At 46.5% G+C, this 25,416-nt stretch overlaps 1 protein-coding gene across 3 annotated transcripts; it reads left to right on the top strand.

Moving 5' to 3' along the window:
* The first annotated feature begins 763 nt into the window (after positions 1-763).
* sun2 (Sad1 and UNC84 domain containing 2) lies at positions 764-24,956 on the top strand. 3 transcript variants are annotated; one of them, XM_064323754.1, is made up of 18 exons: positions 764-1,103; positions 8,035-8,149; positions 8,385-8,503; positions 9,138-9,317; positions 9,743-9,802; positions 10,838-10,931; positions 11,320-11,381; positions 11,857-11,954; positions 12,427-12,582; positions 12,926-12,979; positions 13,199-13,242; positions 13,442-13,592; positions 15,668-15,886; positions 17,069-17,153; positions 19,442-19,557; positions 21,068-21,235; positions 21,354-21,443; positions 22,762-24,956. In XM_064323754.1, the coding sequence occupies exons 2-18, from the start codon at positions 8,037-8,039 to the stop codon at positions 22,882-22,884; spliced, it is 1,932 nt and encodes a 643-aa protein (XP_064179824.1). In that variant the 5' UTR covers positions 764-1,103; positions 8,035-8,036; the 3' UTR covers positions 22,885-24,956. The 3 variants fall into 3 exon arrangements, with proteins under 3 accessions (XP_064179824.1, XP_064179823.1, XP_064179825.1); XM_064323753.1 differs by having other exon boundaries at positions 764-1,110; XM_064323755.1 differs by lacking the exon at positions 764-1,103 and having other exon boundaries at positions 8,016-8,149.
* The last annotated feature ends 460 nt before the right edge of the window (positions 24,957-25,416 follow it).

The following is a 25,416-nucleotide window of genomic DNA, read 5'->3' as shown; positions in this document are numbered from 1 at the left end:
TACTAAACTATTTAATTGATCTAAATATATGCATAACAACCGTTAAATACAAAAAACATTGAAATGGCTCCAGAATGCAGTAGCGTCCCACTTCCGCGAGATGACGCAAGAGAAATAGAATAGCAGTTCTATTCAAAAAGCATGACAAGAAAATAGCACATCCAGGAGAATTTCACCTTGAAAAATGCAGAACTCTCGGTGCTGTATGGGTATGGTATGGGGCAGGCGGGGTGGCATACCGGCAAATTTGCCTGAATTTCTCACGACAGGCAGGTTTAACTGGACCAAACGTTGTAGAGGTTTGTTAACTGAAGTGTTCTATATTCAGAGAAAATGCTAATGTTTTGTATCCCAACATTCCTAAATACTTCAGTATACCCAACCCGTATCCTGTTTCTGATATTATTTGTCTTTTTTTATTTTTTAAAATTTTTTTTAGATAGAACACGTCCTGAGAGTGAACTGGCAAACCATCCTTGATAATTGTATAAAGGATAAAATATCGCATAAACAGCATTTAAAGGGGACAGAATGAATGGAACTGATCGAGCTTTTATGAAGTCTGATTCTTTCCCAAGAGTTGACAGCTTGACATGGTTTAACTATAGGGTAATATGTAGGCTATTACAAAAATACCAGGAAATCCGCATTCAAATCTATAACGCGGAGTTTGCAGCCACATTTGGTTTTGAAGTGGTTTGTAGCTGATTGGCTGGTATAAAAAGGGGCGGTTTTTCGATTAGCTGTCTTGCATGGTAAGAAACAGTCCGCTGCCTTATACGAAACACGAAGGAAGGAGGATGTTTTGCAACCGCAAGCGAGAAGTAGCTGTCTTCCTGTGACTCTTGCTTTGTATCGCTGGCTGTGTTATTTTATGCAATAAAATATCCGGATTTACTTTATAATACATTTGTAATCAAAAAACAGGTGCATTGTCCAGATTTGCCTTTTCTGCGAGTTCGGTTTTATTACGTTACCAATTTGTCTGTGTGTTTATTTATCTGGAAGCTTTTTCTGACGAGCTAACTGTAGCGGGCTAGCGCAACCTATTGACAAGTGGAAGTGACAGCTCCGCTACTGGCATACCACGACCCTACGACCAAGTGGGTGGTAAGACGATCTAAAAGCATTAAAGTTTTCCTGCCAAGCTAACGTTGCCTTATTTTTGTATTATTATTATTTGAATCGAACAATTTGTATGATAATGTTCTGCTACGTTTTTCTTTGCAGTTATAGACAGTGAATTGTGAAGGCTTTTCACTTTGTTCAGATGCTTTGTCTGAGACGTCAGAGCGCTTTAGAGTGGTTAAGCTAGTAACACACTAGCTATTTTCTTGGCAAAATATTAGCTTGACTAGTGTAACGTTAGCTGTCGTAGCTTGTTTGCCCAAGCGATAGTGGAGTAGCTGGCTAACATAGATTATGCAGTTAGCTGTGCTAGTTTGTAGCGCTATAGATAACATTACCATAATAAAGAATTAGTTAACTGGACAGTTAACGTTTTTATAGTTGTGGTCGCTTTATTGAATATTACGTTATCATAGTCTGCTCTGAATTTTAAAGCGATGCGCTATTGACAATACAGCCATGTCTGGATAGCTGTCTCGCGTGCTTCTGTAAGCACGCTGTTAACTGTAAGTAGCCTATAACCTTAGCCACAATGGCTAAATTTCAACGTACTAATACTTTAGGTTAGTTTTAATGTCCGTCTTTTTAAAGCAAATTAGCCATTTAAAGTTAGTTTGCAATAATATTAGTTATGTCTCGTCTGCTAACTTTTAACTGCGCTAGCGTACATCATGGCTGGTTACTTTTGTCACCTTGTTACCAGCTTTGTCTGTCTATACGTACTAAGCATGCCGATTTGAAAATCTACACGACTTGTCTGATGTCTGCCTGTCCTGGGCCGTTACTAGCGTGCTTGCACAGAGAGTTTTAGGCTAGTGGTTGTAGAACTGGCTAACTGGAGCACATTCCGAGGTGCTGGCATCGCTTTCGCAGGCGTGCCCCTGGAAAGTACCACACTCAGCCCGTGCCGTTATGCAGTGCCAGCCTGGAGCATCGGATTCTCGTGCAGCGGGAATCTGAGTCATTCACTGAGTGTTTATGTTTTCCACTCAGTTGCTACCGCCATAAGTCCCTTGGTTAAGTCACATGGTTCTGCCAGTATATATGTCCTCTGTGCTCTCCCCTTTCTTTTCTTTCTCGTCTTGCAATTGTGCCCCACCCTTTTCTTTCTATCGGTTGTATGGTTAGTCTTTTTTTCTGTCCAGCCCCCTCTTTATCTCTCTCTTGCCCTCTCTCATTCTCACCCTTGTTCTGCCACTCACTGTAACAGCCTTTTAGCTTCTCTGCGTAATCTTTGATGTTGTATTCGGCAATGCCAGGTCCTGACAGCGCCTTCTGTTGTTGGGGAGCAAACAGTAGAAAGAAGACAAAAAAACTCTTGACTCAGCAGTCCACTCTTGATCTGTCAACTCATTTTAGGCTGTTTGTGGAATGCACTGCATGTGTCATAATGTTTGTACATACTCGTGTGGTATCAGTTTAATGATGAGCTCAGTTGAGTGCTACGTATGTTTGATGGAACAGTGAGAGAGAGGGAGAGTGAGAGCGTGTGAGCGAGGGAGGGGTAGAGGGAAGGACCTGGCGGAATCGGGGAAAGTGAGGCGAGGATGAGTGTGCATGACACAGCAGGAAGGGATCTCCTCCCACAGTGAGGCTGAGAGACGGAATCAGGGAAATCCCTGACACTGCGCAACTGAGAGACAGATATTTATGACTGATATTCGCTTATCCTACATTTATCCCGGTGAGTTCATTTGAGAAAGAGGACTCTTTTTTTCCTTGGAGCCTGGGCCAAGATCTTCAGCGATAAAAGACCTATATGATAGGCAGAACAAAGCAGGAAAGAGAAAAGTCACTAGGCTTCAATGCTAGGAATGCAGGAATGTAGGCTATGTATAGCAACATTGCACAGTAAATGGTGAGTGCACCGTACATACATGCAGGCCCGTGCTAGATCAGTGTAAATAAGACGTGTCATAAGCCAAGGCATAAAGGATCAAACAAACATTTTTTTAAATTAGATTTTTAAAGGCTAGTTTTGTGTTTGTTTTAATAAAGGCTCTCAAGGATATTGCAATTAGGCCCAAGTCGCTTATGTCTTTAAGATTCCTGAGTGTTCAGTAATCCAGTAGAGGAGAGCAGAAAGCAGTTTCAGTGTGACTCAGGGTTTTATTCTAGTAAAGTAATTGTAAACTGAGGATCTCAGTGCGTGTGAAGAGCTGAGGGACTAACATCATTTACGGCTTAGACAGAGGTTAGTCGCGTGGGGTGCGTTCATTCTCAGGGTCACAGAAAGTTTTTTGCAAGGGGCTGATGGGCAGCGGAGTCCAGGGCATGTCCCAATGTACTTTGGAAACTCCCGACGTCCATTTTGTGACTTTCGCGCCTTATGAGTGAAACCCTGATGCTCAGAAGCCAGCCTGGCGGGAGGGGTACAGGGTGCTGGTGCATAGCCGTGCGAGAGCTTTTGATCTTGGCAGAGACAGGAAGTGACGAGCGTGACTGAGTGGAGATGTGGCTGGGCTGACCGCACTCTGCTCCACACCTAAATTTCAGCTTTGGCACAGCTGTGCTGAGACTGTGCTCATCTTCACACTTAAATTTAATCTGTTCTGGAAATAGCACCTCGTACAGGCGCGCTTCCTACCCTGCTCGAGGCGTGTCCACGGCACGTGTTCCTGCACCTGCCCCCCCCCCCCCGCAGGCTGCCCACCTCTCTCTGCCAGCGAGTGCCTCAGTATGGGGCCGGTCGCCGGCCCCAGGGCCTGGTTAGCCGCAGATTTGTCCAGCTTAGCTGCGTGAGCTGGATCAGTTTGGAGATTTGGATTTGGGGTGCGGGAACGGATCTGTCATGTGACGGTGTAAAGTGTGCGTTTGCCTCGTGTGGTGCAACGGTGGCGAAAGGCAGTGGTGTGGTTTTGTGTGCACAGGTGTCACAGTTAGTGTGAACAGTGAATATCTGGCTGGTTTTTTTTATGGAGGAGGTGTACAGTGTAGTAAATACGACTTTCTCGCAGTGCAGTAGAATATCTGTTAAACACACGGACAGAATTTGACTTAGCAAAGCCAAAATATGTTAAAGTGTTTGTAAAGTGGCTGAAAATAGTTGAGATAGCCATACATGATCACAGAGGGGATGTATTCAATACACATCCACCAAATATCTATTATGTCAATAATGTCAATGACTGTAATAACACTAGTTTAAAATCAGGCATAAAATCCACATTGAAAGAACCTCAGGGTTGTATGGGTGTGGTTGGGAGCGGCCGGCCACCCCACCTCCCCACTGAACTCCTCCCAAACAGTCCCACCCACAAGTAAACAAACACACGTGGCTAAACAAACACACATCAGGCATTTGCAAACAATATCCCGGATGCTCAACTGTACCAAATGCTATTTGTAAAATGTAAACAAAGATCTCAGAATTCTGTCGCATTTGGGTTTGTGTAAATTCCTTTTAACCCAGATGATGTGATTTTGTCTGTGATTTCTGTGATTTATGTGAAGATGTATCATTCTTACAATCTCTTGACCGCTGTCAGTCATTCTGAATGCTAGTAAAAATATGCTAATTCCGATATATTGTGTGTGTGGATATACGAAGAATAAGAAACAAACAATGCAAGTCTGGAACCAACTTTGTTATTTTTGTGCAGTTTTACAAGAAATGGTCTTACTACTGAAGTACCTGAACTTCATTTTCCAAGTTGTTTGCATCAAACTATGGGAGGAGATATGCAATGAGACTAAAACATTTATTGGTCATTATGTCAAGTCCTTAATGATGTCATGAAGGACCTGGACCCAACAGCCCAGAGCCCGATAATACATTGAATCTCCACTGATTCAATCTGCACATACGTAGGAACTGATGGAAATGTTTACTGTTGTAATTCAATATTGCAATGCAATCAATTTCTTGTACTGTTGCTGATGCTTAATACATACAGTACCATAGTAAACCCAATACAATGTAGTCTGAAGGCATTCTGGGATTTAACTTTGCAGTCACTTTAAATCTGCATGCCAAATTATTTATGATCATTCATATTGTAAGATATTGTATCGTATTGTAAATCTAATTTTAATGGTTTTTGAATTTGGTGTCACAACTTTCCTTTTCTTCAAAATCATAACGCTATTACAGCTGAGCTATGTCCACAGACACACATAAATGAATTAGGCCCTACATTTCCACTGCATTTGTGAGTTCACTGATATACATACATGCATTGAGAGAGTATACTGTCAACTTTTGCCAATACAATAGCTTGCTATCTTTCTTGTTGTAGACATTTCCCATCTATTCAAAATATTTTTTATTCAAAAAATATATTTAAATCGCAAGCAGTTATTCTGCATGTCCGAATCGCCGCCCGTGCTTCGAATACCTTCATTCTGCAAGGGCAGGCACTTTTACCGAGATGCCGGAATCACAGCAGAGGCCCGACTCTGTTGTAGCCTGTCAAGCGCCCGTCCCCCCCACCCTGTTCTCTGTGCGGAGGGGGGCGGGGGCGGGGCCGGTGGGATTGGGAGAGAGCCGTTTTCCACGTGCGGGGCCCCCACGCCTTAATAAGGGTCGGCCCCCTGCGCCCGAACGCACGGGGCTGGGGCGACGGGGGTCTTTAAAATGCAGGCGTGCGCGAGATTAGCCAGCATTACAGATTAGAGATTACACAGGCATCTGCCCACGCCCGCACAGATTTTACCAAGTAACTGAGACATTCCTGCCTGTAGCGCTGAGTCTGGCTCAGCTTCTCTTGTTCCTTCTAATAATGACTGTTTCCTGTGCGAAATGCGCCTTGAGTGCGATTAGCGCGGTTGAGTACTGTTAAACCTGGGCAGAACAGGGTTTTTTGTTAAACCTTATCTCCTCTGTGTTTGCCTGCCTCTCCCTTCTCTTTCTTTGTTTCCTTTGTCTCTCTCTCCCTCTCTCTCTCCCTCTCACACACACTCGCTTTCTCTTGTTCTCTTTTCTCGGGCTCTTTCTCTCTCTTTCGGTCTTTCGTTCAACATTTAGACTCTGAAGGCCGTTTGTCTCTCCCTCTCTCTCTTTCTTTCTCACTCTCTCCTTCCATTCAACATTTAGCTTCTGAAGACTCTGACTTTGTCTCTCTCTGTCCATCAGCATTCACAGGCCCAGAGCTACTGTTACAGTACCCTGCATCAAGCTGTTCGTTACACTGGACTGCCCCAGTTCAGCTCCTTTTCTCTCCTGGCAGTTACAGCCAATATTAAATCTGGCCGTTTCAAAATGTATTAAAACGGAGGAATAGCAATCCTGTTTTTCCTTCACTGAGGGAATCTGTACAGTGGTCATACAGTAGCCTATAACTAACATATACATAAGACAAAGATTGTAAAAGATTTTTAATAATATTAAGAATTGAATAACAAACACCCCTTTGTGTGTTATCTCTTACCCTAGTGCACAGAGTGCAGCTCTATGTTCGGTGCTGATGTGCTGTACTAGCCTGTCTCCCTCAGCGTATGTAAATGCACTGTGTTAGTCCCCTGCTTTTTCGGTCAGAGCGCTAGCCTGCGGTGGTAGACGAGCGCTCATGTTCCCCCTCCCCGAAACGTATTGACTCTCTGTGCCGTATTGACTCTCTGTGCAGTATTGACTCTTTGTTCAGTATTGACTCTCTGTGCCGTATTGACTCTCTGTGCCATATTGACTCTTTGTGCCGTATTGACTCTCTGTGCAGTATTGAATCTTTGTGCCGTATTGACTCTCTGTGCTGTATTGACTCTCTGTGCCGTATTGACTCTTTGTGCTGTATTGACTCTCGGTGCTGTATTGACTCTCTGTGCCGTATTGACTCTCTGCGCCGTATTGACTCTCTGTGCCGTATTGACTCTCGGTGCAGTATTGACTCTCTGTGCCGTATCGACTCTCTGTGCCGTATTGACTCTCTGTGCCGTATTGACTCTCTGTGCCTTATTGACTCTCTGTGCCGTATTGACTCTTTGTGCAGTATCGACTCTTTGTGCCGTATTGACTCTCTGTGCCGTATTGACTCTTTGTGCAGTATCGACTCTTTGTGCCGTATTGACTCTCTGTGCAGTATTGACTCTCTGTGCCTTATTGACTCTCTGTGCCGTATTGACTCTTTGTGCTGTATCGACTCTTTGTGCCGTATTGACTCTCTGTGCAGTATTGACTCTCTGTGCTGTATCGACTCTCTGTGCCGTATCGACTCTTTGTGCTGTATTGACTCTTTGTGCCGTATTGACTCTCTGTGCAGTATTGACTCTCTGTGTTGTATCGACTCTCTGTGCCGTATCGACTCTTTGTGCCGTATTGACTCTCTGTGCAGTATTGACTCTCTGTGCAGTATCGACTCTCTGTGCCGTATCGACTCTCTGTGCCGTATCGACTCTCTGTGCCGTATCGACTCTCTGTGCCGTATTGACTCTCTGTGCCGTATCGACTCTTTGTGCTGTATTGACTCTCTGTGCAGTATTGACTCTTTGTGCCGTATTGACTCTCTGTGCAGTATTGACTCTCTGTGCCGTATCGACTCTCTGTGCCGTATCGACTCTTTGTACTGTATTGACTCTCTGTGCCGTATCGACTCTTTGTGCCGTATCGACTCTTTGTGCAGTATCGACTCTTTGTGCCGTATTGACTCTCTGTGCAGTATTGACTCTCTGTGCTGTATCGACTCTCTGTGCCGTATCGACTCTTTGTGCTGTATTGACTCTCTGTGCCGTATCGACTCTTTGTGCCGTATCGACTCTCTGTGCCGTATCGACTCTTTGTGCCGTATCGACTCTCTGTGCCGTATCGACTCTTTGTGCCGTATTGACTCTCTGTGCTGCTTCTCTTAGTCTCCCGCAGAGATGTCGAGGCGCAGCGCGAGGCTGCTGTGGCAGACGAGCGCTGATGTTCTCCCTACCCGCAGCGTTCGCAGCGCGGCGGTGGGGTGCAGTATTGACCCTCTTTGTCTCCCGCAGAGATGTCGAGGCGAAGCACAAGGCTGGGGCAGTATTCGCAGCCTGACGACGACGCGGCTAGTACCAGCTCCACCGGCTCCACCAGCCAGATCTCCTACAGAGAGAACCCTGTCAGGTGTGTGTGTGTGTTTGTGTGTGTGTGTGTGTGCCACTGGCTCCACCAGCCAGATCTCCTACAGAGAGAGCCTTGTCAGGTGTGTGTGTGTTTGTGTGGACCACATGCACTTGTGTGTAGATCTAATTCCTCTGTGTTTCTGTAACTGTCTGTCTGCGCCGGCCTTTGTCAGTTTGTCTGGATAACCGCTGCCATGTTAAAATGTAATAACCCCCCCTTCCTGTCTCTCTCGTAGGATCTTTAAGAAGAAGACGGGGGGGCGCAGGTCGGGGTCCCGCTCCTCTGAGGTCACCGCCCGCGATTCGCTCAGCCGGTACACAGATTATGATGAACCCGCCGCGGAGGAAGACTGGGGTGGGTACTCTGGAGGAAGACTGGGGTGGGTACTCTGGAGGAAGACTGGGGTGGGTACTGGCGTGGGTATTCTGGAGCATGACTGGGGTGGGTACTGTGGTGGGTACTGTGGAGGGTGGCTGGGGTGAGTACTCTGGGGTGGGTACTGTGGAGGAGACTGGGGTGGGTACTGTGGAGGATGGCTGGGGTGGGTACTGTGGAGGGTGGCTGGGGTGAGTACTCTGGGGTGGGTACTGTGGAGGGTGGCTGGGGTGGGTACTGTGGAGGGTGGCTGGGGTGAGTACTCTGGGGTGGGTATTCTGGGAGAAGACTGGCTGAGTACTCTGGGGTGGGTACTCTGGAGGATGACTGGGGTGGGTACTGTGGAGGATGGCTGGGGTGAGTACTGTGGAGGATGGCTGGGGTGAGTACTCTGGGGTGGGTACTCTGGAGGATGACTGGGGTGAGTACTCCGGGGTGGGTACTGTGGAGAATGGCTAGGGTGGGTACTGTTGGACTGGGGGACTGGGGGAGTACTCTGGGGATGACTGGGGAGGGTACTCTGGGGTGGGTACTGGGCTGCAGCTTCTGGCTGTCGCTCGTGGTGTAGCATGGAGAGGGTGCGGGAATGACTCCTTGTGTGTCTGTGTGTCAGGCTCAGTGGAGCGAAAGGCGACGCCCCCGAGGAAGACTGCCTCCTCGTTTCGGACCTTCGGCGCGGAGCCCCTGCTCTCAGCCAGAGGAAGCCCCGCTCTGGTCAGCAGCCTGCAGGAGGTGCAGGGACACTCCTCCGGCTACTCCTCCTCTGAGGAGGGATACTACCGCCCCGACCTCAGTGAGTCTGTGTGTGTGTGTGTGTGTGTGTGTGTGCGTGCGTGTGTGTGTGTCTGTGTGTGTGTGTGTGTGTCTGTGTGTCTGTGTGTGTGTGTGTGTGTGTGTGTGTGCCTGTGTGTGTGTGTGTGTGTGTGTCTGTGTGTGCGTGTGTGTGTGTGTGTGCGTGTGTGTGTGTGTGTGTGTGTGTGGTGCGTGTTTGCACATGTGTATGTGTGGTGTGTGTGTGTGTGTGTGTGTGTGTCGGGTAGTCATCTTGACCTTTTTTTTTTTTTTGTGGTCATTTTTGTTTGTTTCTGTTTGTTTTTGCCTGTTACGGATTGTGCTTCTAAGCACTTCATTAAATTAAACTGAGATGCTGTACTGAAATGATTTAATACATGTTGCCTTTCTGTCACATGACTGGCTGCTGCTGCTTTTGTCTTGTAGAATCGGCCCAGTCTCCCACAGAACCCGAGTTTGGGGTTAAGGATGTCATCCGTTCCCCAGGTAACCTTTCTGTGACTCTGCTGTGCTCTTGCCCCGCCCACGTACTGGCCGTCATCGGGCTCCTTAGTGACTTTCGCACGCCGTTATTCGTCACGGCTGTAGACAGAGCCCCACCTCAGTCATCACCCCCCCCCACCCCCACCCCCCACTCCCCCACATTAGTGTGTTTGGTTCCGGTGGCTGTAAATCAGTAAATGCTGAAATGACTTTGAATTCACCCCGGACAGTGTGTGAAAATGACCTCATTAACGAGACACATGTGACTGGCGTGCTGTCCGTAGCGACGCGGCGGTTGGAGTGCTAACGTTCGTGCTAACGGTTACGCCCTCAGACTGTTCTGTGGTCGCCGGCCGCCAGAATGATACTCACAAGTTTGGGGCTGCTGTAGAAACACCTCCTTCTGGGCTGTGTGTACCGACCTCTCACTCTGCTGTAGAAACACCTCGTTCTGGGCTGTGTGTAGCCACCTCTGGTTTTGCGGTAGAAACACTTCATTCTGGGCTGTGTGTAGCCAAACCCAGAGCAGTGCATTAGAAATGGGTCTAGATGCTGACGCCAGTTCCCAGGCTTCCCTGCTCCGGAGTCCCTGGGTGAAGACAGGTGCACCCTGGGACACCGCTTTGGGCAGCAGGAAGTGCTCTTTCATCCTCCCAGCCCACAGAGCAGGACACATACACGCATGCTAACGCCTCCATTCTGTTTCTGTGCGATGCACACCCCGCTGATACGCACCCCGCGATACGGTGATAATTGCACTACATTACAGGCATTTAGCAGACCTTCTTATTCAAGGCGACTCACAGAACTTTTTTACATAGCATTTAAATTGCATCCAGTTATACAGCTGGATATATGCTGAAGCAACGCAGGTTAAATACCTTGCTCAAGTGTATAACGGCAGTGTACCGGGGAATCGAACCTGTGACCTTCAGGTTACACGACCAACTCCTTACCCTACACTGCCGTGGCTAAGCTACTGGCTGTAGCGTATCCGCGCTCCGCTAACCCCGCCCCCTGTGCTTATTCACCGTGCAGCTCGCGTCATGGCCATGCTGTTTTGGAGGCTGGGGTCAGCCTGGTACGCCCTGACCTCCGGACTCTCCCTGCTGGACGTCTTCCTGCTCAGCAGGTACCGTTCTCTCCGCCCCTGTCCCGTCTTACTCCGCCCTGTCCCCCCCTGGAGGTCAGTCAGCGAAAAGGCTGCGGTCTTCTCCTTCTGGAAATGTTGACATGGTGACGGTTTCCCGTTTTGCTACTCTGGTAGTAATTATACCATGAAAGCGCTGAAGTTTCTTCTTTTGCTGAGCGCCATCTCTGTGTTCTCATCTCATCTCATTGGCTGCTGAACTCCTAGTGTTGTGTAAGGGGAAACTGTGCTCAGAGGACAGTGTGGTTTGGTGCAGCAGAGTCCTGTGACTGCATTAGTTAACTCACTGAGGAGGAAACGTGAAGCTGAAGCTCGGCTTTCCGTAGCGCGTGGCTGCTTGTGTGTTTGACTCTACCCTGTCTCTACACAGGCGGACTGCAGCCGCGAGGAAGGCCATCCTTCTCTTCCTCCTCCTCCTCTTCCTGGCGTTCGGTGAGTTCTCGGCACACCTGCTGTACTGTTGCTCTCTGCACGCATTTAGTAAGCTTGTTATGTTAAGACACCCCCCCCCACACACACACACACACACACTGCAGTGTATTGTAGGCTGCTGTACTGTGTATACAAACCTGCATCTACTTCTCTGGCTGTCTCTCAGTGTAGCCGGGCATAATATCAGTGTATTTGCAGTAACTGGTGATTACTGCTGTCTAGTAGACATTTTAAAGTGCAGTAATTGTGAATGGCAGCACACGCGCAAGTGTAAAGCCACAGGTGTGAAGCTACATTATCTCTTAATGCACTGCAGAGTGCATTTTAGTCTTTTTGTGTGTGTGTGCATGTCATTAACTCCACTCTCTCTCTCCTTCCCCTCCCCTAACCTCTCTCTCTCTCTCTCTCTCTTTCTCTCTCTTTCTTTCTCTCTCTCTCTCTCTCTCTCTCTCTCTCTCTCTTTCTCTGTACACAGCTGTATGGTACTGGTTGCCCCACCTCTCCAGCTTCTTCGCCCTGAGGGCAGTGAAATCTAAACCGGGTGTCTCTGCACCAGTCAGAACTGTCCCACAGGTGCGTCCGTCCACCCGTCCGTCTGTCCGTCCGTCCGTCCACTCACAGCGCACACCTGTACCCCTGTAATTCCCGTGGGCTGCACTGTTGGCTTTTCACTGTCGTTCCTTCCCCCTCCTGCCACACCCACTGGCTCTGAGTGTCACTGCCTTCACACACGACTGCAGCCCGCTGGTGTCCTCAGCCTCGCCTCCCACGGTCCACATGTGACTGCGCGTCCGCACATATCCCCATTGTCTGGCCCGTAGCTCCGCCCACACGCCGTGCGGCGAACGCACCAGGTTCAGAAACCGCGGCTTTCATGAGTGACTTGTCTCCGCCATCTTTGATCCCCTCTCGGTGTCTGTTCTCCCCGCGTCACGCTCCCCGAGCCCTCTGAGTTCTGCCTTTCCCCCCCTCCTCTCTTCTCCCTCTCCCTCTCCCTCTCCCCTGCTTGTCTTACCTCGGCCGTCCCTCTCTCGCTCTTGCGCAGGACGTTGCCGTGGCTCCGGACCTGTCCGCACTCCGGGACGAGATCAACGGCCGCTTCGTGGAGAGAGAGGCCCGGTGGACGGAGGAGAGGGAGAGGGCGATGCGTGCGGAGGAGAGATGGAGGGAGGAGAGAGGGAGAGAACAGGAGAACATGCTGGTAAGCACGCAGGGAAGAGAGAGATGACGTAACATAACATAGCGACATAACAGAACATAACATGATGACAAGGACAGGCCATTCAGCTCAACAATGCTCGCCATTTTCCAACCAGTGAAGTGTACCTATGTTTCGTTTACCTACAACTAGATAGTAAGTAGCACCGTTTCAAACCTGGTCTTGGAAACCTCCGGAGACAGAGTGGTTTTCTTGTATCGCCAGTATGCAGTTTGCAAGCTGTTGGTCTTTAACAGCTTAATTTCTTGGTATTTTACTTGACTCTTAATTTTAAAAGTGTTAAGTGGTGCTTCAGCTTGTCTGTTTCTCTGCCTGTCTCTTCCAGAGGGAGCTCGCACTGCTGAAGCAGGACGGAGAGAAACTGAAGCTGTTGTCTGAGGTAAAAACAAAAAAGACATTATTTCCACATGTTACTCTGTCTCACTCCATTGGAGAGCTGTGCACCGCACTCACCTGTGCTATGCGTACACCTGTCCGGCGTTAGCATGGAAGTGCTCGCACAGAGAAGGCTTTGCTTACGCAGTAACATGCTACTTCTTATTGGAGAAATGGCAAAGACTGCGTCAGAAACACATTGTTCTTGTATCTTTTCCCCAAGATGCTGAAGACTGAAATGAGAAACCTACAGCAAACAGTCAGGAGGTGAGTTAATCTGTCAGTACGTGTCCCACTGCGTCTGTTCCGTCTTATTGCTCAGGCAGTATATTGGTTTGGTCAGTGCTTGTGCCCAACTCTACCTCAGTGTACGTAATCGAAGTGTGTCTACTGAATGTGGACTGTTCCTGTATGAAAAATAATAAAATGATCCTGTTACCTGACCCTGGTCTCTGCCTCCCCCTAGTGGCGACGCTGAGCATCGCAGCAGACTTGGGCAGGAGACGGCAGGACTGGACAGACAGATATCTGACCTGAGGGCTGAAATGACCTCCCTTCACAGTGCAACAGATTTACTGCAACAGCGAGTGGACTCCCAGGAAGCAAACAATGCTAAGGTACTGTGTTCTAGCACTAACATAGAGACGTTATCGTGTCTGAACACATTAGATAATGCACACCTCAGAGCCTTAGCCTACGGCAGCTCAGAGCACGGTAGCATTTAGAATAGAATTCTCTGTACATTATGAACGATGTGTCCATCAAACAAACACCTTTCTGATAGCTATATACTTTTCACTCACTTTTCACATTTTTAAACTCTTTTTTGTTTAACGTAACATAATGATGAGAACAGGCCATTCATCCCGACAATGCTCCCCATTTCCCTGGCTGAATTAGTGCTCTGATTACCTAAAGCCTAGATAGTGTCCAACACTGTATCAGGCCTGGTCTTGAAAATCCCCAGAGTTTCCACATTGACTACTCCCTGCGTGGAAAACGTCTTCCTAATATATGTACGGAATTTACCTTTTGCTAATTTACATTTATGTCTACCCTCCTTCTACTAATAGAACTCAACTTATTGTCTGTACGGAATTTACCTTTTGCTCTTCATGTTCCTGAGTGTGTCAGTATTATACACCGCTAGCAGGCGCTAGCTGTAATAATTTAAAAACAGCTCTGTGAGCTAATTCAGCCTGTCCCTCAGCTGAAGGCGTAGCTGTAATCATTTAAAAACAGCTCTGTGAGCTAATTCAGCCTGTCCCTCAGCTGAAGGCGTAGCTGTAATCATTTAAAAACAGCTCTGTGAGCTAATTCAGCCTGTCCCTCAGCTGAAGGCGTAGCTGTAATCATTTAAAAACAGCTCTGTGAGCTAATTCAGCCTGTCCCTCAGCTGAAGGCGTAGCTGTAATCATTTAAAACAGCTCTGTGAGCTAATTCAGCCTGTCCCTCAGCTGAAGGCGTAGCTGTAATCATTTAAAAACAGCTCTGTGAGCTAATTCGCCTGTCCCTCAGCTGAAGGCGTAGCTGTAATCATTTAGAAACAGCTCTGTGAGCTAATTCGCCTGTCCCTCAGCTGAAGGCGTAGCTGTAATCATTTAAAACAGCTCTGTGAGCTAATTCAGCCTGTCCCTCAGCTGAAGGCGTAGCTGTAATCATTTAAAACAGCTCTGTGAGCTAATTCAGCCTGTCCTCAGCTGAAGGCGTAGCTGTAATCATTTAAAAACAGCTCTGTGAGCTAATTCAGCCTGTCCCTCAGCTGAAGGCGTAGCTGTAATCATTTAAAAACAGCTCTGTGAGCTAATTCGGCCTGTCCCTCAGCTGAAGGCGTAGCTGTAATCATTTAGAAACAGCTCTGTGAGCTAATTCAGCCTGTCCCTCAGCTGAAGGCGTAGCTGTAATCATTTAAAAACAGCTCTGTGAGCTAATTCAGCCTGTCCCTCAGCTGAAGGCGTAGCTGTAATCATTTAGAAACAGCTCTGTGAGCTAATTCGGCCTGTCCCTCAGCTGAAGGCGTAGCTGTAATCATTTAGAAACAGCTCTGTGAGCTAATTCAGCCTGTCCCTCAGCTGAAGGCGTAGCTGTAATCATTTAAAAACAGCTCTGTGAGCTAATTCAGCCTGTCCCTCAGCTGAAGGCGTAGCTGTAATCATTTAAAAACAGCTCTGTGAGCTAATTCAGCCTGTCCCTCAGCTGAAGGCGTAGCTGTAATCATTTAGAAACAGCTCTGTGAGCTAATTCAGCCTGTCCCTCAGCTGAAGGCGTAGCTGTAATCATTTAGAAACAGCTCTGTGAGCTAATTCGGCCTGTCCCTCAGCTGAAGGCGGAGCTGTAATCATTTAGAAACAGCTCTGTGAGCTAATTCAGCCTGTCCCTCAGCTGAAGGCGTAGCTGTAATCATTTAGAAACAGCTCTGTGAGCTAATTCAGCCTGTCCCTCAGCTGAAGGCGTAGCTGTAATCATTTAGAAACAGCTCTGTGAGCTAATTCAGCCTGTCCCTCAGCTGAAGGCGTAGCTGTAATCATTTAGAAACAGCTCTGTGAGCTAATTCGGCCTGTCCCTCAGCTGAAGGCGTAGCTGTAATCATTTAAAAACAGCTCTGTGAGCTAATTCAGCCTGTCCCTCAGCTGAAGGCGTAGCTGTAATCATTTAGAAACAGCTCTGTGAGCTAATTCGGCCTGTCCCTCAGCTGAAGGCGGAGCTGTCCGCGTGGCTGCTGGAGAACCTCGCCTCTGGAGCGCCGAGCGCGGGCCTGGTGCTGCGGCCCGAGCTGCAGGGGGCGCTAGAGGACCTGGAGAAGAAGCTGCTGGACCGGCTGGCGGAGGACAGGGTGAAGAACAAGGGAGACGCGTGGAGGAGCGTGGGAGAGACCCTGCGGGGGGAGGGGGCGGGGGCCGTGACCGTACAGGTGAGTGGGGTGGACTGCAGCGCTGGGCTCCTACGTTCTAGAACACTGAACATCAAAATTTCAGAAAACCTGCTGTTCACAGGGTTAAGTAATAATGGGCTTATGAGGGCTGCCCTGACTGATGTCTGTGCAGTAAGCAGGAAGAAGTAAGCGATGGGGACTCTGTTCATGGGCTCATTTACACCCGTCGCACTCTTTCTGAAAGCTCATTCTCAGGATATTACTCACCATGAATAATTCAATCGCAGCAAGGACTCTGCCAGAGAAAAGGCCACAAATGCAGGTTGGAGTTAAGCAAAGATTTACATAACTCCCTTCATAGATGTGGTGATTTCAAACATCCGTCTGGAATCTGAGATCAGATTTAACAGTCCCGCACAGAATTATGTTAGCTGAGGAGGCTGAGTTCTGAGTTCTTATAATGATTGGAGTCTATTTTTTTAGGCCTTAGTTCAGTAATGATGTCATTCACATGAGTTTTCATTTTCACTCATTTTGACCGTTGCCTTGCAGGAGGTCACGTTGTAAAGCGATTTTCATGATCAAGCGTAACATTGAGCCTGCCTCTTTCAGCTGCGTGCAAATTCAATTTAACACACCTTGTGATTTCTAGATCACATGCCCAGAGTACGGTGAATAAAAATATTCTTTTTTTTCCTTTTTTTTACTAAATGGGGTTCCGTTATTCACAGCTAGTCATTTCTGGCACCATAGCAAGTATCAGAAAAGAGGTCAGGCACAGGATGAAGGTTAAAAAAAGTCAAATATGCAGTATAATTATTTTTGAGGTGGTAAATGCGAAGACGTTTTGCTTCACTCTGTAAATTCCTCCACTCACGTTTAGCCGCAGTAGAGGCATGTTTATGGCAAGGCCAGTGTTACATGGCGCTCTGCTGTAAGCAGAGGCCTCCCTGTTGTTACAATTAACAGTCGTTACGATTGCGTAAGCAGGGATCTTTATCCAGAACCACTCACACAGCTTCCGTTTATGCACTTGTAGTTACAATGGCAGTGTCCCACTTGAGATTTGAACCTGCAACCCATTAGTAATAATCCCATTACATTGTACTGCCACTGATGCAGGGCCCCCCCCTACATGCTTGTGTCCAGTTTTTATTGTTGCTGTTTTGGAGAGGGATGGAAGGGGGCTCACCCAGGTGCCTGTGTGTGTGTTTTGAGCAGGACGTCCACCAGATCGTGGGCAGAGCGCTGAGCCTGTACAGGGCGGACGGCATCGGCATGGTGGACTACGCCCTGGAGTCTTCAGGTACGTCACCGCGCTGAGCCGTGCCAGCGTGCGTTTGCATCAGGGCTGTGTTTCAGTTTTAAAACTTTATTTAAATTCAGTTCAGTTAACTGAAAACGGCCCTTAATGTTCGATGAGGATTTTTTCAAATGACGAACTGAATTTCAGGCAGCCTCCTCAGTTGTCTAAATTGAAAGGGAATTGATTGGTCTGTGCCCTTGTTTCTATGCTGCACCTTTGCCTGGCTGCAGAATGTCAGGACTTCTGTGGGTGATGTGGGCTCAGACCTGATGCATTCAGTTTCTGTTCTTATGTATTTATTTATTTACTTTTAAGGTTGTAATGTAATGGATGCAAGCTGTGTAAATGGATCTGCTTAGGAGCATCTGCTGAATTCCATTTATGCAGCTGGATATTTACTGAAGCCAGTTTAGACTGTGTACCTTGCTCAAGGGTACAACAGCAGTGCCCCAATTGGGAATAAAACCTTGAAACCGTAGACCTTTTGCTATCTCAACCTTAGACCTTTTACTCTACCTTTTACATACTTCACAAGGAATGTGAATGCAGATTCAGGATGTAGGCAAGCTCTTTGTTTACATGACATACATGCCTTTGCCGGGGAATTTTAGCCCTGTCTGAGGATATAAACTGCTTGTCCACTAGGTGGCAGCCAAGGAACATTTGGTAGGAGTGCGTTAGCTTGGAGCAGGGTAGAGTGTCTTGCTATAAATACCTTGGGACCTGGCTTGATGATGAGCTTATTTTTAAATTGCATATAGTTCAGTTCATTAAGGAACTGAGAACAAAGTTGGGCTTATATTACAGGATTAAATCTTGTTTTTGTTTTAAAATCAAGAAGAGACTAAGCTACTCTTCCCTCGGTTTTCAACAGTGGGAAGACAGACACTTTACTGTATATGCATGCTTCCTCCTCTACTTTACATGGCTTGGAAACGGTTTACCATGGTACTTTGCACTTCATTACAGGTGCTAAATCCTTAATCTATCATTGATTTTCATATGATTGGTTTGGGGTGGCATCACTGCATCTGCTCAGTTTGATCCGTTGGTATACACTCACCGGCCACTTCATTAGGTACTTGCTAGTACTGAGTGTGGTCTTCTGCTGCTGTAGCCCATCTGCTTCAAGGTTCGACGTGTTGTACATGCAGAGATGCTCTTCTGCATACCTCAATTGTAACGAGTGGTTTTTTGAGTTACTGTTGCCTTTCTATCAGCTCTAACCAGTCTGGACATTCTCCTCTGACCTCTGCCATCAACAAAGCATTTTCTCCCAGAGAACTGCCGCTCACTGGATATTTTCTCTTTTCCGGACCATTCTTGGTAAACCCTAGAGATGGCTGTGCATGAAAATCCCAGCAGTTTCTGAAATACTCAAACCAGCCCAACAACCATGAAACGTTCTGAGTCACTTAAATCACCTTTCTTCCCCATTCTAATGCTTGGTTTGAACTTCAGCAAATCGTCTTGACCATGTCTGCATGCCTAAATGCATTGAGTTGCTGCCACGTGATTGGCTTAATATTTCCGTTAATGAGCAGTTGAACAGGTGTACCTAATGAAGTGGCCGGTGAGTGTATATTCATCTATAAAAAATTCTCTACTTCCTACTTCCTGCCTCAGCTGTCTGCTAATTAGAAATTCTTCACTCTAGGGATGTGACACTCTTTAGTCCCTTATTCCTCTACTGAATTTTGAATGCTGGGTTTCAGATATTTTACACTTTGTAGTTGCAAAATATCTGCAAACAAGTGTTAAACTTGACAAATAAATTTCAGTTGTTGACTTTAAATGTGTAATTCATGACTGTGTGACTGACCTCTGCTTAAATAACTGTCATACTACTGTCTCATTCGCCCATTTGATGTTTGTAGCTTGTTTGTCTTTTTGGGTAACTTTCTTATGTCAGGTCCCACTTGCGAAAGATATTTTGATTTCAGTGGGGGTTTTTCTGGTTAATTAAAGGTTAAACAAAAATAAAAATATACATTTTAATAATGGCTGCCACACTGTAACTGATTACTTCTTCATTTGTAATTGTTTGTTGAAAAGCTTTTACATTTAATGGCTCCTACCGGAAACGCATGGAATTGCACCATGCGCTATTGTGGCGTTACAAAATTTGGACTGTGCATTTTTCTACTCAGGAACATGGGAAACACTCCTTGTGCTTCTCTGTGACATGGCGCCTGTTGCTAACGGACAGTTTGTGACGATGTTTAGAGTCACAACACTAGTTGTGCCGCTGCATTGACCGGTTGGCTTGTGTTTGTGTTCGAGCTCAGGTGCCAGTGTGGTCAACACACGATGTTCAGAGACTTATCGGACCCGGTCAGCTTGTCTCAGTCTGTTTGGAATCCCTCTGTGGTACCACTCTGAGAGTCCCCGCACAGTCATACAGGTAACTCTCTCTCTCTCTCTCACTGTCTGTCTGTGTATTAACACAGTCATACAGGTAACTCTCTCACTCTCTCTCTCTCTCACTGTCTGTCTGTGTATTAACACAGTCATACAGGTAACTCTCTCACTCTCTCTCTCTCTCTCTCTCTCACTGTCTGTGCATTAACACAGTCATACAGGTAACTCTCTCACTCTCTCTCTCTCACTGTCTGTGTTTTAACACAGTCATACAGGCAACTCTCTCCCTCTCTCATCCTCTCTGTCTCTCTCTGTGTGAACACAGTCATACAGGGAAATCACCTCTAGTTCCTCCTACTCTTTCTATGTCTCTCTGCCTGTCCACACGGTCATACAGGTCACCCTCCTGAGCTCTCCCATTCCCTCTCTCTTTTTCTCTCTCTTTCTCAGTCTGTCTGCATCTCTCCCTTTCACCAGTCTAGCGGTAAAGCTCTGTATTTTGTGGCATCGCTGCTCTGCGGAGGGTGAAGCGGTCTGGGTGGCCGCGGGTTTCGGGGCCTGCAGTGTCTGAGCGGGTGTTGGCGCTCCCTGTGTGAGCGCACTGCAGATCTGCACCGGGGGCTCGTCCACGAGGCAATCGCTACACCTTCCTCCAACCACGGGGGAGGGTTGCCTGTGCGGTAGTAGGGAGGTAGAAAATAGTTGAGCAGCTCTTCTGAGAAGTTGTGTTAGGCTAGAGGGTAGAGGGCATGTTAGGGCATAGTGATGTTCTGGTGTTCAGGGCTAGGTACGGTTGTTTCCTCGGAGCTGTACATGGGGGGGGGGGGGGGTGCAAGGTATGCACTATTAGAAAAAAGACAGTGTGTGTTGAGGTTTATTTTTAGCCTGGATAAATTGCCGTCTTGGAAGTGTATAAAAAAGAAAAGGCTGGGGGGCAGGATCTGTGGAGGCAGGAGGGACTATGTGTTGATTTAAAGCAGCGTAGCTTCAGGTGCAGCTCTCTGATTACAAGGCTTTGTGCTAAAACAACCTTGAGTACTTATGGAGGGGGGGGGCAGCGGGGTGCTGTGTCATATTAACAGGAAAGGAAGGCCTTGGCGTAATTTTTTATCTTTCATTTTTTACTGTGGTCTAGCATTGCTGTGTGTATAAGATAACTGAAGATGATCTTATCTTCACTGACTGAGTAATCATGACTTGAGTTTTCTCTCTTGTTGAAATAAAGGTGTTTTTAAATGATAAAAATAGTCTTTTTATAGCAATCTTATGGGAACCTTTGGCTGCAAGGTTGAACGTGCATATTAGAAATTGCTTAATGGCATGGCCAGTTTCAGTGAATGGGTGGGGAATGGGATGGGGAATGGGTGGGGGAATGGGACATTTGTGTGAGATGGATGATGCAGGGCAGATTATTTTTAAGTTTTAGGTTTTACCTGACTGATGACAGTCGCTGCAGTATGTTTCTACTGGTGAACACGGTGCGATGAACTGGGGTACTTGAACAAAGGTAAATTGAGGACCCTGTTAACACCCTGTTGCGCCCTGTCTTGTAGCCGGAGGTATACCCAGGGAAGTGCTGGGCGTTCCGTGGCGGTCAGGGCTTCGTTGTGATCGCCCTGTCCTACCCGGTCAACATCACCCACGTGACCCTCGAGCACCTGCCCAAAACGCTGTCCCCCACCGGCCGCATCGACAGCGCCCCCAAAGACTTCTCCGTCTACGTGAGTGTCCCCAATATAACCCGCCTGCCTCGGCCCTGTAGCGCTTGTGCGTGTTTTACTCATTTCTCCTGCGTTTCTGTGCGTGAGCCGAACGTCCAAATGTCTTTGCTTCCACCAGGGAATGTCCAATGAAAAGGACGAAGGGATATTTTTGGGCTCCTTCACGTACGACCAGGATGGAGAACCCATTCAGACCTTCAAACTGCCGGTGAGTCCGTGGCACCCGCCTAGCATCCACTCCTATGAGAATGAGGGCGCTCGATTAACGTAGGGAACACTCGTCCTGGGCCCCTCATTGACTTTATGAGTCTTAAGGGATGCTGTCCTGCCAGAACACTGCGGTTCTGGTCCTCACCACCGTGGTAGTTGGCTGTATTATGTAGGGAAATCATTTTTAAAATCATTTTTAAATGGTTGGGTTTTAGTTTAGAGAGCCGGACATTGGGTCAACTCATGAAGATTTGCAATTTGTGGTCCGTTACAGTATTTTCATTTCCCCGAAAGTAAATAAACTTTAGTGAGTTGGTTTGAATTCCGAATAATCATAAGCCCAATAAGCCCAAATAACTTCTGCATGTGGATGCAGGTGCTGCCAGCCTATTGGTTCTTTTAGATCTACATACATTACAGCATTTTACACAGTCAGCCATTCACTGGTTACTGGACCGTATGCAGCATTGCCTCTCTATTTCTGGCACCGCCCTGGACTGGTTCAAGTCTTACTTGACTGACAGGACTTTGTTAATCTAGGTGCCTTCACATCACCCCTGGCCCCTGTCACCCAGGGAGTACCCCAGGGCTCAGTACTAGGCTCCCTGCTTTTTTGGATGTACATGACATGTAGAAAAAAAGACACGTAGGTTACAAACTGCCTTTGAGGCTTGAACAGGGAAACTGTCAATGTTCAAAGTGGAGTTGGTTTTGGATATTTGTAATGAGCAGAATTCCTGATTTGTAGCTATTTAACTGAAGGAAGTTGGCAGTCATCCGGGGCTTTAAGTCTCTGAGCCAAATGAGCAGAAATGGAGGAGGGAGATTCGAAGAAGTGCTAACATAAATGCGGGTATCGTCTGAGAAACAGGGAAATCCAAGACCATACTTTCAAATGATCTCACCAAGAGGAAGCATTGTAACAACGCATTTGAAAGTATCTATGTACGTTTGGTAACAGGGCTTTCTCTGTGGCTGCTCCCTCTCTGTGGAATGCTCTTCCAATGAACATCAGGGAAGCAGGGAGTGTTGAAATTTTTTTAATTCTTACTCAAGATCCACCTCTTCAGCATAAGTTTCCCTTAGCTTCTCTGTTGACTCGCTTCGTACGTTTGTTGTTTGTGTCTATACGTTGTCTTGTACTCCCTTCTGTTCTGTATAACTGTCCTATGTATGTGTATTTCCTTCTTTATTTACTGTACTTTCTTTTTATCCTTTTAACTTTCTTAAGCAACCTTGGGCTCTGGAAAGGTGCTATATAAATAAAATGTATTATTATTATAATAATAATAATGTATAATATCTCTCTCTCTCAGGATTCCCTGGAGGGGGTGTATAGAATGGTGGAGCTGAGAATTCTCAGTAACTGGGGTCACCTGGAGTACACCTGTGTGTATCGCTTTAGAGTGCACGGCCAGCCCTGGACCACAGAGGAGTGACACAGGCTCTAGAGAGAGCCTCAGCTTGCCTGCCGGCTATTGTTCCTATGCAAAAATAATAAATAAAAATAAAGAAATAAGGTCAATTATAACCTAGTTTAGTAAAGGTGTGCAAATACAAGGTAACATGCACATTGTATAAACTGCGTTGTACCAGATGCAAAGGGTTCTCTTCGCTCACTGTTTGTCTGTCTCTCCTGGGCTGTGCTCTGTACTGGCTGTAGCACGGTGCCAATTGCCTCGAGCACACTTTGCAAAAGCTACCAAAAGCTTCCATATGCCTTTGTGCCCTGGTGTATGTGATTATGCAGTGAGAAAGACACACATTCATGCACTTGTGTGCAGACAGGCACATACTGAACAGAAGCACACACACACACACAAACACACATGTGCACACCCACCGCATGCACACATACATGCGCATGCACACCCACACACACACACACACACAAACATGCACATTCACACAAATGCAACAATGTACACGTATTGCTAGAACATTTGATGTCCTCCTGTATTGGAGCAAAAAGAGTAAGGATTTGGATGTATATTTTGACATTTTGCACTATTGGCAATGTATCATTGTACCATTATTGCTGTTTGAGTTTATTTCTTTTTGTTAATTTATATTTGGCTTTGCACTTGAACTTGCATTTGGCTTTGTATTTATGAATGATATGGGGCTTTCGTTGTGGCTTACTATTTTTTGGTACTCTGTCAACGCAAGAAGAGTTGTACATTTTTATTCATATCTGAAGGCACGGTACATAACCATGTTGGTATATTTCAACATTAACATCCTTTAGAAATGCAAGACCTGTCCTTAAAAAAAATGTCTTGAAAAGTACTCATTACATTAAAGTGGTGAACAAAAGGTATAAAAAAATAGCAGTGGAGTTGATCATACAGACTGACAGGTATTTGTATGTTCTGCTGAAAATGCAACTAGATTTATAAAAGACTGGCCAATTGTGTGTGAATTTTTGTACCCATTTAGCTACTGCAGTGGAACGCTGATCATTCACATCACGCTCTGTGCGGGTTGAGGCTGAGTACCTGGTCTTGCAAATTCTTGTACAGTATTTAGTTTTAGAAAAAAACTGTTCAGTGTTGTTTCTGTCTGTAAGGGCACCCCATCATTCCAGAGGGCACTGATACTTATTGCAGGGCAACTGCTGCACACAGTAAAATTGAACCGTGAACCTCTGAATGTGGCTCAGGCTTTTGTAGTCATTATTCAAACTTCTTATCAGTGCTGTCCAAATTGAGATGACTTTTAAATACTTGAATCTGTACTTGAATGTTCAGTCAGTGTTGTGTGTTGATATGAATGATATTTCTAAGCTGCAACTAATCGCCGGATCATTTTTGCCTCTTAATTTTCTTTTTGGTTTGTATTGTCTGTTTTTCATTAACATATTTCAAAGCAATACATTGTTAAAAAATATTAACATTTCATTTCCTTGTTGGCTTAAACCAAAATTTTGTGTTGACTCAATTGATCTCAGTTGCTAGGAAAGTGTTACATTCCTTTTTTTGGGGTTTCTGATATGCGTATATTGTTTTGGTTCGGGGTTTTTTCCATTGCATTGTTGTAGTCCATGTTAACATTATTGTAGTGGCTGAAGCCTGCTGTTCAGTCCAAACATAGTGTGTTGCTCATGACAATTTATTTCCATATGCACTTCAGTGACTTTTTTTTTTTTTTGAAGTAAAATGTTTTTAAAGCATCAAGAATGTAGGTGACCGTGACGCAATAGATTTACTGCTGATTTTGACAGACAGGTGTGATTTGGTTTGTTCACCCCTTTATGAAACACACAAATATGAAGACGCAGGGTTGCTCCCAAGTGTTCCTGTTGGTAAAAGCACTTGCCACAAGCACAGGCTGGACGCTGTAGCTCAGACATCTTGGGTTGTGTCATTAGCCAACCGTGACAGATACACCCCCGCAGCAGGATAAAACTGGCTTCACTTTGGTGTGGACAGGATGGATTTATAGTTTTGGGCAGAGAATTATTCCCTTTATGCAAAGACTGGGCAGACACTGTGCGATACGCTGGATACTTTTGCAGAAAGAGTACAGCACGCTCTCACAGGGATGTTCAAAAGCTGCACTGAAATGAGAAGCACCCAAGCTTCTTCTTTCTGCACTGGCTACATGTCACGTTTCCAGCTAGATGAACAGGATCCTTGGCTATGACGGGTCATAAAGCAACTTCTTCTTTTGTTGTCTCAGTCTTGCAGCTTGCCAGGAACTTGACGTTTCAGCGTTGTTCAGCGCATGTCCAAAAAACGAGTGTTGCCTCTCAGGAGGACCCAGGGTCACCTGGGCCACTGCTTCCTTAGCATTAGCAGAAGCTGGTCACCTGCATATGGGTGACCAGAAACGTGGTTGTCCTGTCAGCACCAGGTCTCCTGTTGTACAGTGTGTCGCTCCTAGTACGGAAATGTCGTTCAGTTTTAGCACTCTGTGTGTCAAGAATGTGTTCCAGGTTCTGGGAGTGCACTTTTTTGACATGTGAACAA

The sequence above is a fragment of the Anguilla rostrata genome, chromosome 2, assembly GCF_018555375.3.
Source record: "Anguilla rostrata isolate EN2019 chromosome 2, ASM1855537v3, whole genome shotgun sequence".
NCBI classification, from domain to species: Eukaryota; Metazoa; Chordata; class Actinopteri; order Anguilliformes; family Anguillidae; genus Anguilla; species Anguilla rostrata.
Note: the sequence above shows the minus strand (reverse complement) of the source record. Positions and strands in the feature narration are given on the sequence as shown.

Coding starts and splice junctions, on each gene's coding strand:
- sun2 (XM_064323754.1), top strand. CDS start 8,037: ATGTCGAGGCGAAGCACAAGGCTGGGGCAGTATTCGCAGCCTGACGAC. Junction 12,583..12,925: donor GAGAACAGGAGAACATGCTG/GTAAGCACGCAG, acceptor TGTCTCTTCCAG/AGGGAGCTCGCACTGCTGAA. Junction 21,444..22,761: donor TTCAGACCTTCAAACTGCCG/GTGAGTCCGTGG, acceptor TCTCTCTCTCAG/GATTCCCTGGAGGGGGTGTA.